Source organism: Rousettus aegyptiacus, unplaced genomic scaffold, assembly GCF_014176215.1.
Source record: "Rousettus aegyptiacus isolate mRouAeg1 unplaced genomic scaffold, mRouAeg1.p scaffold_m13_p_17, whole genome shotgun sequence".
In the NCBI taxonomy this organism is placed as follows: domain Eukaryota; kingdom Metazoa; phylum Chordata; class Mammalia; order Chiroptera; family Pteropodidae; genus Rousettus; species Rousettus aegyptiacus.
In genome coordinates this window covers 33,380,445-33,392,531 of record NW_023416292.1, presented here as the reverse complement: position 1 = coordinate 33,392,531, position 12,087 = coordinate 33,380,445, and the positions used below count along the sequence as shown (strand labels likewise).

The 12,087-nt window shown below is 45.2% G+C and overlaps 1 protein-coding gene across 4 annotated transcripts in view; it reads right to left on the bottom strand.

Annotated features, from left to right (window-relative positions):
- Positions 1–12,087, bottom strand: part of ST7L (suppression of tumorigenicity 7 like) — a 207,135-nt gene that overhangs the window by 105,428 nt on the left and 89,620 nt on the right. Inside the window, exon 15 of one of the 4 annotated variants that reach the window (XM_036235249.1) lies at positions 4,844–6,163. The exons of the other annotated variants lie outside the window; for them this stretch is intronic. Within the exon in view, the coding sequence (XP_036091142.1) occupies positions 6,119–6,163 (45 nt within the window). The 3' untranslated portion in view covers positions 4,844–6,118. Of the gene's footprint in view, positions 1–4,843; positions 6,164–12,087 lie in introns of those variants that run through there. 4 annotated transcript variants of the gene reach the window in all.

The following is a 12,087-nucleotide window of genomic DNA, read 5'->3' as shown; positions in this document are numbered from 1 at the left end:
GTCTGCCATACTTGTCGACACAAAACTCCTGTCCTCCTGTCTGAACCGGTTTGACAGCTGTGTCGAGGATGGCGGAGCTGCTCTTCCCAGGGCTGTGCCTCCGTCTGTGTGGCGTCAGCGCTGGGAAGCATTGACTCATAAGGCAGCCTTGCTCCTCAGGTGTGGACGAGCAGCCACTGGAGCCATGAGCATCTGTCCCCTCCCAGCCTATGAGTCTGACTGGGACACACACCTCCCTGCCCTGGTTCTCCTTCCCCACCTGAATCCAAACTCACAGCTCTCCTGGGAAGGGCCTTTGTCACTGTCAAAAAACTTAGCCATCTCGCTTCTCTGCCGTGCTCACCCTCCCACTTCCCTGCTCCCCCGCCCACCCGACCCAGATCAAAGCCTTCCAGGACTGATTGGGCCTCGGAACAGACAGGGTGTCCTAGGTGTGGTAGGGTGGTTTGGGGGTGCTGACCACAGCATACAGGCCCCTTCTTCATCCCTCATGAGTTTTCCCTCCCCTGAGTCTGGGTGAGTCAGAACCACTGGGCCACACACAAGGCTCCTATTCACGGCTCATTTCCCTTCTACTCTAACTCAGATCTTGGCGTCTCTCCTTTCTCTCTCTCTCTCTCTCTCTCTCTCTCTCTCTCTCTCTCTCTCTCTCTCTCTCTCTCTCACCTTATTCTCTCCATGAGAAAGCTCTGCTCCCTGCCCTGTGCCTCCTTGATTTTCCCCTTTACCCAGCCACGTAGGCCCTCAATTCCTCATCCATACCTTCTGGGAGTATGGAATTCTAGATGGACACAAACATAAAGGAAGTAGAACAAAATAGAAATGTTAAACCATTAAATTCTCATTCACGTATTTGCAACAGTGTTTGTGGCTGCTGGCTCTGCAGGCCCTGAGCTATGTTAAGAAGCATACACACACACACACACACACACACACACACACACACACACACACACACACACACTTGCTGTGTCTGCCTGTCATTTATTTGGCTTGTTTATTAAGCACAGACTGTGAAAAGCCTTGTGCTAAAGGCTGGAGTTTACACTTTAAGAGGAAACAAGTCTGAAAGATGTGACCTCTTAGGGCACTGCTAGGCAGGATGCGGCAGGTGTCCCAAACAGGTGATGGGGACCCCAAGTGCCTAAGAAATTCAGCAGAGCAGGGAAACCTGTGGTTTTAGAGACACTGATCTAAATAAACAGAAGGGGCAGGATATAGGTTTGCATGGATGGGGGACATGGTGCAAAAGCAGGATGAGCAAGGAGAGTAGTTCAGGACAAGAGCGTCGTCATCCTCTGTGGCTTTGGGCAAGTCGGCCTCTGCTAGCCTGTTTCAGCATCGGTATAATGGAGATATGAGAACCTCCCCTCCTAGGGCTCTGTAAGAATTCATGAGATAAAGCAGGCAAGTGCCTGGCGCGTGGTGAGGACCCCCCTTTGGGGACGTGGTGAGGACCCCCCAGATTATGTGCTGCCTTTGGGGAAAGGCGCCGCGGTGAGAGGGCCGCCCAGGGCCGCGCGTCTAAGTGGGAAGGTGAGTGCTTCCTACGTCGGAAAGCTGAGTTGCTTGCGCCCCCTGGCGTTTCTATCGCTGTGATTCTCTCTGCGCCCAAGGTCTGGCCGCATCCCTCCCTCCCCGGACAGCAGCTACTTCGGAGTGGGTGGCTCGGGCACGGATACAGCCCCTTCCATGCCCGCACTCCGCCATCTCCCTGATAGCGAAGGAGGGGGCACGGCCACAGTTCCTGCCTCGGACACGGATAGAAGCCCAAACGGTGAAAGGAGAATCACAAAACAACCCTACGAGGTGGTCGTGCGCCTTGAATGAGCAAATCAGGGACTGCAGACTACTTAGGGCATACGTGAGGACTCAGCAAGGGACAGCCTTTAGTATTATGTAGCTCCTAAATCACACCAACACACCGCAGGGCTCACCTATCACACAGGGGTCAGGAGAAGTCTACCAACGTTTACTTATTCATTTTCCCATTAATTATACTTCAAAAATGTCTTGCTCCTCCTATCCTGTCTTTTCTGTCAACAAACAGACAGACGTTTAATAAGTCAAGTAAGAGCCAGCACTCTGGGGAGGAAGACAAAGAGATTTCATTCATCCAGACATCCTAGCAGGTGCCGCTCCCTGACTTAGGCACTGGGTAGAAGAATAAGTCACAGGCCCTTAGGGGCTTTAGAAGCTGGTGGGAGAGACAAATGCCCAACAGGGTGTTATGTGGACTATAATAAAAATAGGAACAAGCTGTGGGATAATAATCCCCAGTGGAGTCAAGAACGACCAGTCTCACAGAGGAAATGACACTTGTCCTGGTCCTGAAGGAGTAGATCCTCCCAGGTGAAGAAGGAGATGAGCGGCATTTCGGGTAATGAGAACAACATAGGCAACGCAGAGAGCTGCAAACGGGCATCGTGAGAAGGCTGGGGCGGGGGAGTAATCCAAAGAAGTAAATGGGGACAGGAAAGGGCATGGTCTGCCCAAGGGAAGAACTTGGACCCCACTGGGAGCCTGAACTGAGGCGGCATCATGAGCAGAGGCAGATTCACCATGAAGTTTAAGCTTCAAGGACCGTCACTGGCACAGCCTCTTCCAATCCCTGAAGGGCCCCAGCAATGTGCTCGTGTGGTCACCTTTTTCTAAAGTTGGCTAAAGTAAGGTATCTTAACTGCAATTAGTTAAGACTGCTGGCTCTTGTCACGCTAATTTCTCCTTATATCGTGCTTTTCCCCATGTTAGGTGGCCTTGGGGTGGTGGCCGCAAGCGTTTTGGGAATTCAGCTAGAGGTAAGTTGGATAAGGGATGATTTTTGAGTGAGATATATTTATGTGATTTGCAGTAACATCCATGTATAATTGTTTTTGCTAACCATCCCAGTGTAGGAATGGCTTCCAGGAATACTGCCATCAGTCATCATATTGCCTCATGTTAAATAGTGGCATGAAGGAGCAACGACAAGGTTGTATTGCAATAAATGTATCCTATAGTACCTGGCACTGAAGATAAAGTGGGAGGTGGAGGAGAAAAAGGTTTTAAATGTAAATAGAAGCTGGTCTCTAGAAAATTCTTCCAGTTACTGGATGTATAAAACTGAAGCGGGCAATTAATTTCTCATCGATGCCTAGTCAAAACAAAATTTCTCTTTTGTCAAGAAGATATTCAATAATGCAGTGTACACAATTATAAATACACGATAAATATGAAGACGTAATCAAAGAGTATGGAGTCAAAAGATACATATTTTTTTATTTTAGAAAATTCTGCTTCTGACCAAGATGAAATAACAGAGACTGGATGTTTTTCTCCCACCTAAAACAACTAAACACCATGCGAAATATACTAAACAACTTTCAGGACATTGGCTATCAGGCAACAAAGAACAGACATGGAAAACAAAGTGAGTCCTATGATTGTCCCAGCAGTGAGGGGGAATCAAGGCATAGCCTGGCAACTCCTCAAGGAAGAGTATTGGAGACGAGAGAGCTACAATGAGAGAGATCTCCGGAGAGCTTCTCCTGGAGTCTTCAACTGAGTACTAATCGACATCGGCATATGATGGAAAAAAACTCAAGGCCAATGAAAGAACCAATCAAAAGAATTAGAGGGAACAATACACAGAGCTCACATGGGACTTGGAGCAGTTTCTGTTCCCACTAGGCAGAAGGACAAATCTCATAATTCCTGGGATATTGGATAGAGTTATCTATCCAATAGTATAGAGTTATCTCTATAGTATGCCAAAGTTAGCTCTAGACTAAATGCTCCCGCCTCCAAAAAAAGCTTAAAAGCAAGACTCGAAAGGATCAAAGTGTTTCCAAATAACTACATCCCAGAGCAAAGCTCAAAAGTCTGTATAGGAAAACAAAAATATCTGCATCCTAAAAATTAAAATTCACAATGTCTACCATCCAAGCAAAAATTAACAGGCATGCAATGAAGCAGAAAAATATAGCCCATAATTAGGAGAACAATCAATTGAAAATAAACCCAAAATGACACAATGATAGAATTAGTATACAATTATATTAAAACAGCTATTATCACTGGATTCCATATATTCAAGGATATAGATGAAAAATCGAGTTTGTTAATTAGAAACATGAAAGATATAGAAAAGACCCAAATCATAATTGTAGAGATGAAAACCACACTATCAGAGATTAAAAAAAAAAAATCGAATGGAATTAACAACAGATTACACACTATGGAAGAAATAAATGATTGTCGAACTTGAAAAAAATAACAGTAAAAGGAAATATAGAACATAAAAAATGATTTTAACAATAAACAGAACATCACTGAGCTTTGGAAAAATTCAAGTGACCTTCATATAAGTTTAATTGGAGTTATGAAAGGAAAACATTTGAACAAATAATGGCCAAATTTTTCCAAACTTGATGAAAATGAGAAACCCACAAATAAAAAAAATGTTAACAGATCCTAAGCACAAGAAACATGAAGGAAACTATACCAAGGAATATCATAAATTGTTCAAAACCAGTGACTGATAAGGTGAAAACCTTCGAAACCAGATGGGAAAACCATATTATAAAAATGAACTAGAATAACGGCAGACTTTTCACTGGTAACAATATAATCCTGAAGACAGTGGAGTGAAAGCTTTAGAGTACTGAGGAAAAAAATATCAACTTAGAATTCTATACCTAGTAAAAAAATACCTTTCAAAAACTAAGGCAAAAGAAAGACTTTTCTCATACATACACAAGCTGAAAGTACTCATCACCAGCAGACCTTCAGTACAAGAAATATTAAAGGAAATACTTCAAGCAAAAGGATAATGATTCCAGAAATCTGGATCTACGCAAAGGAATGAAGAGCACTAAAAATGGTAACTATGTGGGTAAATATAAAAGATTATTCTCTGATTTTTAAAATCTCTTTAAAAGGTTATCACAAGGATCGTAGGACTTATAACATATGTAGAAGTAAAATGTATGACAATAGTACGGAAAAAATAATATGCTGAGAAATAGTGTATACTATGGTAAGACTCTTATACTATATATGAATCAGTATAATATCATATGAAGGTAGACCATGATAAGTTAAAGATGGATACTGTAAGCCCTAAAGCAACCACTCAAAACAAAACAAAACAAAACAAAGTTCGTAAGACAACAAAGGAGATAAAAATGGAATCATAAAAAGTACTCAATCCAAAACAAAGAAAAAGGGGAGTAAAGAACAAACGATGGAAAAATAGCAAGATTGTTGATTGAAAACCAGCCATTTCAATAATAACTTAAAAGGTAAATGATCTAAACAACCCAATTGAAGGCTGAGATTGTCAGATTTATAAATAAGTAAGACTCAAATATATGCTGCCTACAATAAATTCACTTTAAATATGAAAACATAAACAGGGTAAATTGTTATAGAATACTCCAACCAAATGCAGCAGAATACATATTCTTGTTGAGTACACACAAAACACTCACAATGAGACTCGTAATTAAAATGTCTAAGTTTAAAAGGATTTAAATCATACAAAGCATGTTCCCTGACTACAAAGGAATTAAACTAGAAATCAAAAACAAATGTCTCTGGAGAATCTCCAAATATCTGAAAAATTACACAGTTTTAAATAACCCATGGGTCAATAAAGACATTATAAAATATTTTGATGTGAATGAAAATGAAAACACAACATCAATATTTGTGGGACACAGGCTGCAATCATAGCGCAGGAAGAGGAAGATGTTAGAGATTACGATTTGACTGAGGAGCAGAAGACAATCAAGACCACGTATCCAGCCAATCAGAAGCATGAGTATTTGGATCATACAGCGGATGTCCAGTTATATGCAAGGGGAGATACTCTGGAGGAAGCATTCAAACAATGTGCAATGGCCATATTTGGTTACATGGCAGATACTGGGACTGTGGTTCCCCTCCAAACAATAGAAATAGAAACCCAGGGAGATGACTTACAATCTCTTCTGTTTCATTTTTTGGATGAGTGGCTTTATAAATTCAGTGCTGATGAATTCTTCATACCCCAGGAAGTGAAAGTACTTAATATTGATCAAAGAATTTTCAAATTATAGTCAGTTGGGTAGGGAGAATTCTCATTGTCCAAGCACCCTCAGGGAACTGAAGTTAAGGCAATGACATATTCAGCAATGCAGGTCTATAATGAAAAGAAGCCAAGAGTTTTTGTGATCACTGACATTTAAGATACCCACCTCTAAAAAAAGGTTCTTATGGAACACTGGTTTTTTTCTCTTCCTTTTGAGAAGATACCATGATACCATGATATAAATTCTACAGTATCTGATGATACATGGAGATTGCAGAACAGATATTTTTAACCTAAAGTGTGACTCTTAGAAATGGAAAATCAAGGCACATCCTTGGCCTGTGTTAACCAAATAGTCAAACATTAAGAATTCTTCAGGTGGCAAGTATGGTTTCTCATTTACTAATTCCCTGCTGTAACAGAAGCTGCCTCACACCCTTCCACGGGAATGCCAGCCCTCCAGCCCAGTGTCAGAAGGGATCATTGGTGTTAGCAGCAGTCCAAGAGACTCTGAAGCCTCTGCGCTCTTATCGAATACAGTCTGGAAAAGTAATTATAATTTGAGAAATTCTACAAGCGGAATTTTGCTTTTCCTCCAAATTGGTTAAGACATATATTTTGTATATGTATACTAGAAGAGGTTGTATTTTAGACTGTGTGGGACAGAGCCATCCTGTATTCCAGTTGGTTTTCTTAGAATAATATAAACAATTGGAAGACTTCTCTAGAAACAGCCTTGATTTTCTCTCACCTTTTTAAAGTACTGATTGATACATTGATACTTTCCTCTTTTCTCATAAGAAAAATTTGATGCCCTTACAAATGGACCATTCCTTCTACATGTAATTTTATATTAAAGCTAGGATTGATACATTGATACTTTCCTCTTTTCTCATAAGAAAAATTTGATGCCCTTACAAATGGACCATTCCTTCTACATGTAATTTTATATTAAAGCTAGGATATTTATACAGTTGTAAAAGAAAAGGAGAATTTTTAAAAATTACTTTCGTTTTTAAAAATTGCCTAAGCTTTTCATTTCTAAAGAGACAGGAGGCCAGGAAAACAACTTTAAATGGATCTGAACTTTTAAAAGTAGATAACTTTTAAAAACAGGGGAAAAACATTTTTTGTGTGTGGGAAAGAGATAAAGCAGTACTTAGGAAGATACTGGATGAAAATAGGCCACTAACTCTGGTAATTGGGAAGAATTTTATAATAAGAATAATTCCCAATATACTTTTGGGTATTGTGAAACCAGATTATAGCAGATTAAGAAATAAACAGGAGTTAAGAAAAAATGGAAAAAGTTTGGAGTTCTTTTTAATGAAGACTGTACTCTTTAAGAAGTTTAGAGGTTAAGGAAAGACAAGGGAGGGTAACTAGATTTGAAAGAGAGTTTTAAGATAAAGTTGATAAAACAAAATAGATTTTATTTATAGACCAAGAATACTTGGTTAATGGACAGAGAAATGTAGAAAATTCAGAAACAACTTGGCTCATTATACGGAAAAAAGTAAAGTCAGGCCTTGAACCATGTACAAAACCTAATGTGGTTGGAATAAAAACTGAAGTGCAAAATATGAAACTGTAAAACTAATTGAAGAAAACATAGGGGAATCTTTTTGTGATCCTTGGATAAGGACAGACATCTCAAATAAAATCAAGGAAGTACAAAACCATGAGGCAAAAATTGATAGGTCTGAACACATCAAAATTAGGATTTCTGTTCAATAAAGAACACAATAGACAAAATTAACAAACAATGTTCGGAGTTTTTTGTTTGCTTTTTGTTTTTAATGATTGAACTGGGATAATGGGGAGGAAAATCTCATCACATCATATCAAGGGTACCCACCAACAACATGACTTATCACTGTCGATGTTGACCTTGATCACCAGGCTGAGGTTTGTTGGATTTCTCCACTGTAAAGTTGCTCTTTCCTCCCCATCTCCACAGTTTTATTTTCTGGACTTTTTGGAAATCACAATCTGTAGCCCACAAAGTAGCTACATAAACTATTTTGAATTCTTCTGCATGGGAGATTTGTGTCTTCTGCTCACGTATTTATTTACTCAATCACTGATTTCGGTATGGACTCGCGCATATTTATTTTATACTTTGGGTTAAAATTTAATACTTAATTTTGTTGCTCAAATTGTCCGGTGTTGACCACTGGGGGCGCTTTCAGTTCACCCATGTTCGTTTCTAATTTTTAATATGGATAGATATAACCTACATTAGTAAAAAGCTCTTTGGGGTCCCTAATAAATTCTAAGCGTGTAAAGGAGTCCTGAGACCAAAAAGCTTGAGAACCCCGCATGACCCCAACACCAGGTGTGGGCGTGGCTCTTCCTGAGGAAGAGGCTGCAGACGGCGAAGAAGCAAAGGTGATCATAGTCCCGCACCTATGGGGAACCCAGTTCTCCCTCCCACGCTCTCTCTCCACACGTTTTCTCTGGGTCTGAAACGCACGAGTCCCCCGCGAAAACGCAGCTCACCGTGCCACGCTTTCCCAGGAAACGCCACTGCGGGGCGCACCGCCCACAGAGTGAGTCACCGCCAGCGAGCCAGGACCCGGCCATATCCTGGGCTCCAGGCTCAGCGCTTTCCTCTGCGAGGCGGGGCCGCGGCCTGACGACTTGAGAGGTTCGGTACCCACTCCAGGCTCTGCTGGCTCGCGCTCCTGAGCCACATCAGGCGCGCAGGTGCGGCGCCGGCGGGAAAGAGCGCTCCTGCGGCAGGGGCAGCGCGCGCAAGGAGGACCGGCCGGTTCTCCAGTCCTCCGATGGGCGCCCCATGCCCTCCACCTGCTAGGCCCTGCTGAAAGCGCCCGGACAGCTCCCTGCTCTCCGCCCTCCCCTCGTTGGCCCGGCTGGGCCCCGCAGACCCTTTCCTCTGCAAGCGCACGACAGACAGATAAATGGTTGCAGCTGGAGGCCGGGCTAATTGATACAATAAGTTCCGTAATTGCCTCGAAAATAAAGTAATGATTTGGCAGAGGGAATACGTTGATCTTATCAGCCAAGAAAGACCTCTCCAAACGAAACTTCAGAGCACTGCCTGCTCCCCCCTCCCTCTTGTCCCCTGTTCCCTGCCTGATACTCCAGGCTTTTCAAGAAAGGATGGAGGGACTTGTCTCCTCCTATAATGACTGGAGAATATGCACACATATGCATGGGTTATGTATGCAGAAGGGGTGGGTTCTGGGCTGTTCAGGAACAGGGGGATGGCTGGAATGATTTCTCCAGCCCTCAAGAAGCTGTAGAAAAGGAGATGGGGGCGGGGGGTTGGGAAAGGCCAAATGGGATTATGAAAAACCAGCCCTGGCTCAAGCTTGATGAGATTTCTTATACAGTGATTTGGGCTTTTCAGGAAGGAGGGAATAACAGAGAGAGAACCTTGGTCCTGCCTTTTCCAAGAAGCTGCACGCGTGCGCGCGCGCGCGCGCGCGCGCGCACACACACACACACACCCTGATTCTGCACTGTGGGTGTCCCAGCCTGGCAGAGGCCCCAGCACAAAGAGGATTAGAGAGATGAGCTAATCTGGTTGATATCCCGGACACGGCCCCAGAAGGGGACCTTGTCTATCCTGATGTTTAAGGGGTGAGGAAGTGAGGAGTCTTCCTTTGGGGACCCGTTAGCTGACAGTATCAGAGACTCCTAATCATTGGGGTCTGAAGGATGCCGAGGTCCTGACCTCAGGATCAAACTTAGGGAGCAGAGAAGCAGAGGGCTTGGACAGCAGGATGGACTGTGCTGGTAGAAACCAGAGAGAGAGAAAGAGAGCAACAGGCCCCCACAGGGGAACTAGGTCTCCACCCACCTTGTTTCATCAGTGGGGAAACTGAGGCCAGGGGTTGGAAAGTGACCTACAGAGTCGTGCAAGCCATGCATGGCTCGGCTGGGGAAAAAGACTCCAGTTTTCTGATTTCTTTCGGCCTAATGCACTTTGTATTGTGTCTCAGGGACTGCGGAGGAAGCTGTGAGACAGAGAGCAAAAGAAAATGAGAAAGAGACAAAAAGAAAAAGATACGCACCAAGAATCATACAGGGAAGGACACACACAGAGATTGAGACTGAGAAAGCCACAGAGTCAGAAACGACGTGGAGAGAGACAGACGGGGAGACTACAAGAAGAGTGAGAGAGACGGTTACGCAGATTCACACACAGAGAGAAAGCCGGAGAGACAGAGGTACATGCCAAGAGGAGAGTGACATCGACCGAGAAGGAGACAGATCCAGACAGAGGAGGAAAGGCAGGCGGACGTAGACACACAGAGAGGAAAATGATGACAGACGAGCAGAGAGGCAGGAATAGACACAATGACAGAAATGAGCCGGGGAGAGCAGACCCAGAGGCGCACAGAAAAGAGACATGGGGAGAGCGAGAGGTAGGGTGAGCCCAGGAGGGCAGAACAGGAGGAAGGCAGGCAGTGTCCTCTGCAGATTTTTGTTCAGTGGAAGCAAATCTCACTTCCAGATCATTCTGGGGCCCAGAACAGGTGGCGGGGAGAGAAAGAGAGGTCAGTGCTTAGCTTATTCGATACAAGTAGATTGGGAGAGGGAGGCCAGGGGCAAAGTGGGAACTACCCTCCCTTGGGGTTAGACTGGTCAGTGACCACCCAGGATCCCAGCAGCACGCCCACTGGCCTCACACAGAACCTGGGCCACCCGCCCAGGATGGCTGTCAGCCCGCCTACTGCCTGGCTCCAGTCTGATTACAGCCGAAGTACTAAAAGGCTCCAGACCCCCATGTCCCGCCTCCTGAGCCCTCCCTCCTCCTTCGCCTTCTTCCTCAGCTCCCTCTTTTCCTTTCTCCCAGGCTCCTTGGGGAGCAGTCTACCCCTGTTTGGCCACACTGGCTGGGAGGAAGGGGGTCCCTGCCCTACCAAGCTCCCTTCCCTGGTTTGGGGCTGGATGCTCCTTCCTTGCAAGGACCTCTTGGTCTGGTCTCCTTGAGACATGTTCCATGCCTCGCCTGGGAGCTCATAAATACCAAGAAGCCGGTCAGGCTGTGTACAAAGCATGGATCCCCGCCCCGGCCCCCTTAAAAGCCCCTAGGTTCTTCCTAAACTCCCTTCTCTTCCCTAGACACCTGCATGAGGAGGCTGGGGAGGGAAAGAAAAGGGCAGGGGGTGGGCACTGGGGGCCTGTGTGAACCTGGAGCCATTTCAAATGAGACTGGCTTTGGTTTGCAAAGCAATCTCAGGAAAGGCAGCTCAGGGCCCCTTGTGCAAGCAGCAGGCGCAGGAATTCCTTGACTCTCATCCAAACCTCCCCCCAGCCCCTTCTCGGCCTTTCTCTCTGCTCATTACCATCCACACCACCTCCCACCCACTGGGAAAGAGAGAAGGTCATCGCCAAAGGGGCCCAGGGAAGGGGGGGGCCTCCTGGGAAGTGGGGAGGCCCAGTGGAATAAGAGCTGTTTACCCACACCAAACCCCTTGAGCTCATCTCCACTCCCATCCAAGGGCCAGTAGAAATTCAAAATCATTCTGTCACACACAGCTGAGAATAGAGTGAAAGAAGATGAATCTCAATTCGAAGTGGTCCCCCCCACCCCCGTAGGGAGCAGAGTAAGAGGTGCACTATCAAGGGGGAGAGAGCGCTCACTTTTGAGAGGGCAGGAGGCTGTGGTGCCACCTTGAGGCAGAAGGAAGAGCTGGCTCTGCTGCTGGCCGGAAGCTGTCCTGCTGGAAGCCTGTGGTGGGACGGGGCCTCTGGGATTTTCTCTAGGTCTCTCCTGTCATCTGCAGCATGCAGCCACCAACAGCCAAGCATAGTGTGCCACCCTCAGATGGCTTCCTTGTATTTGCAAGAAAACGCCTTGGACATAGGACACTTTCACTCTTTCTGTGTCATTTAGGATGCCCTGGCCAGTTCCGGGCATACAGCAGGTGCTCAATAAGTGCCTATGTGACTCCACGCAGGGCCCTCCAGACCAGAACTTGACTCCCAAATCAGCGACTCTTCCCCTGGCTCCCATTGTAGTGGAGGGCGGGGCGGGGGCGCAGGGGTTGTTGCGGGTG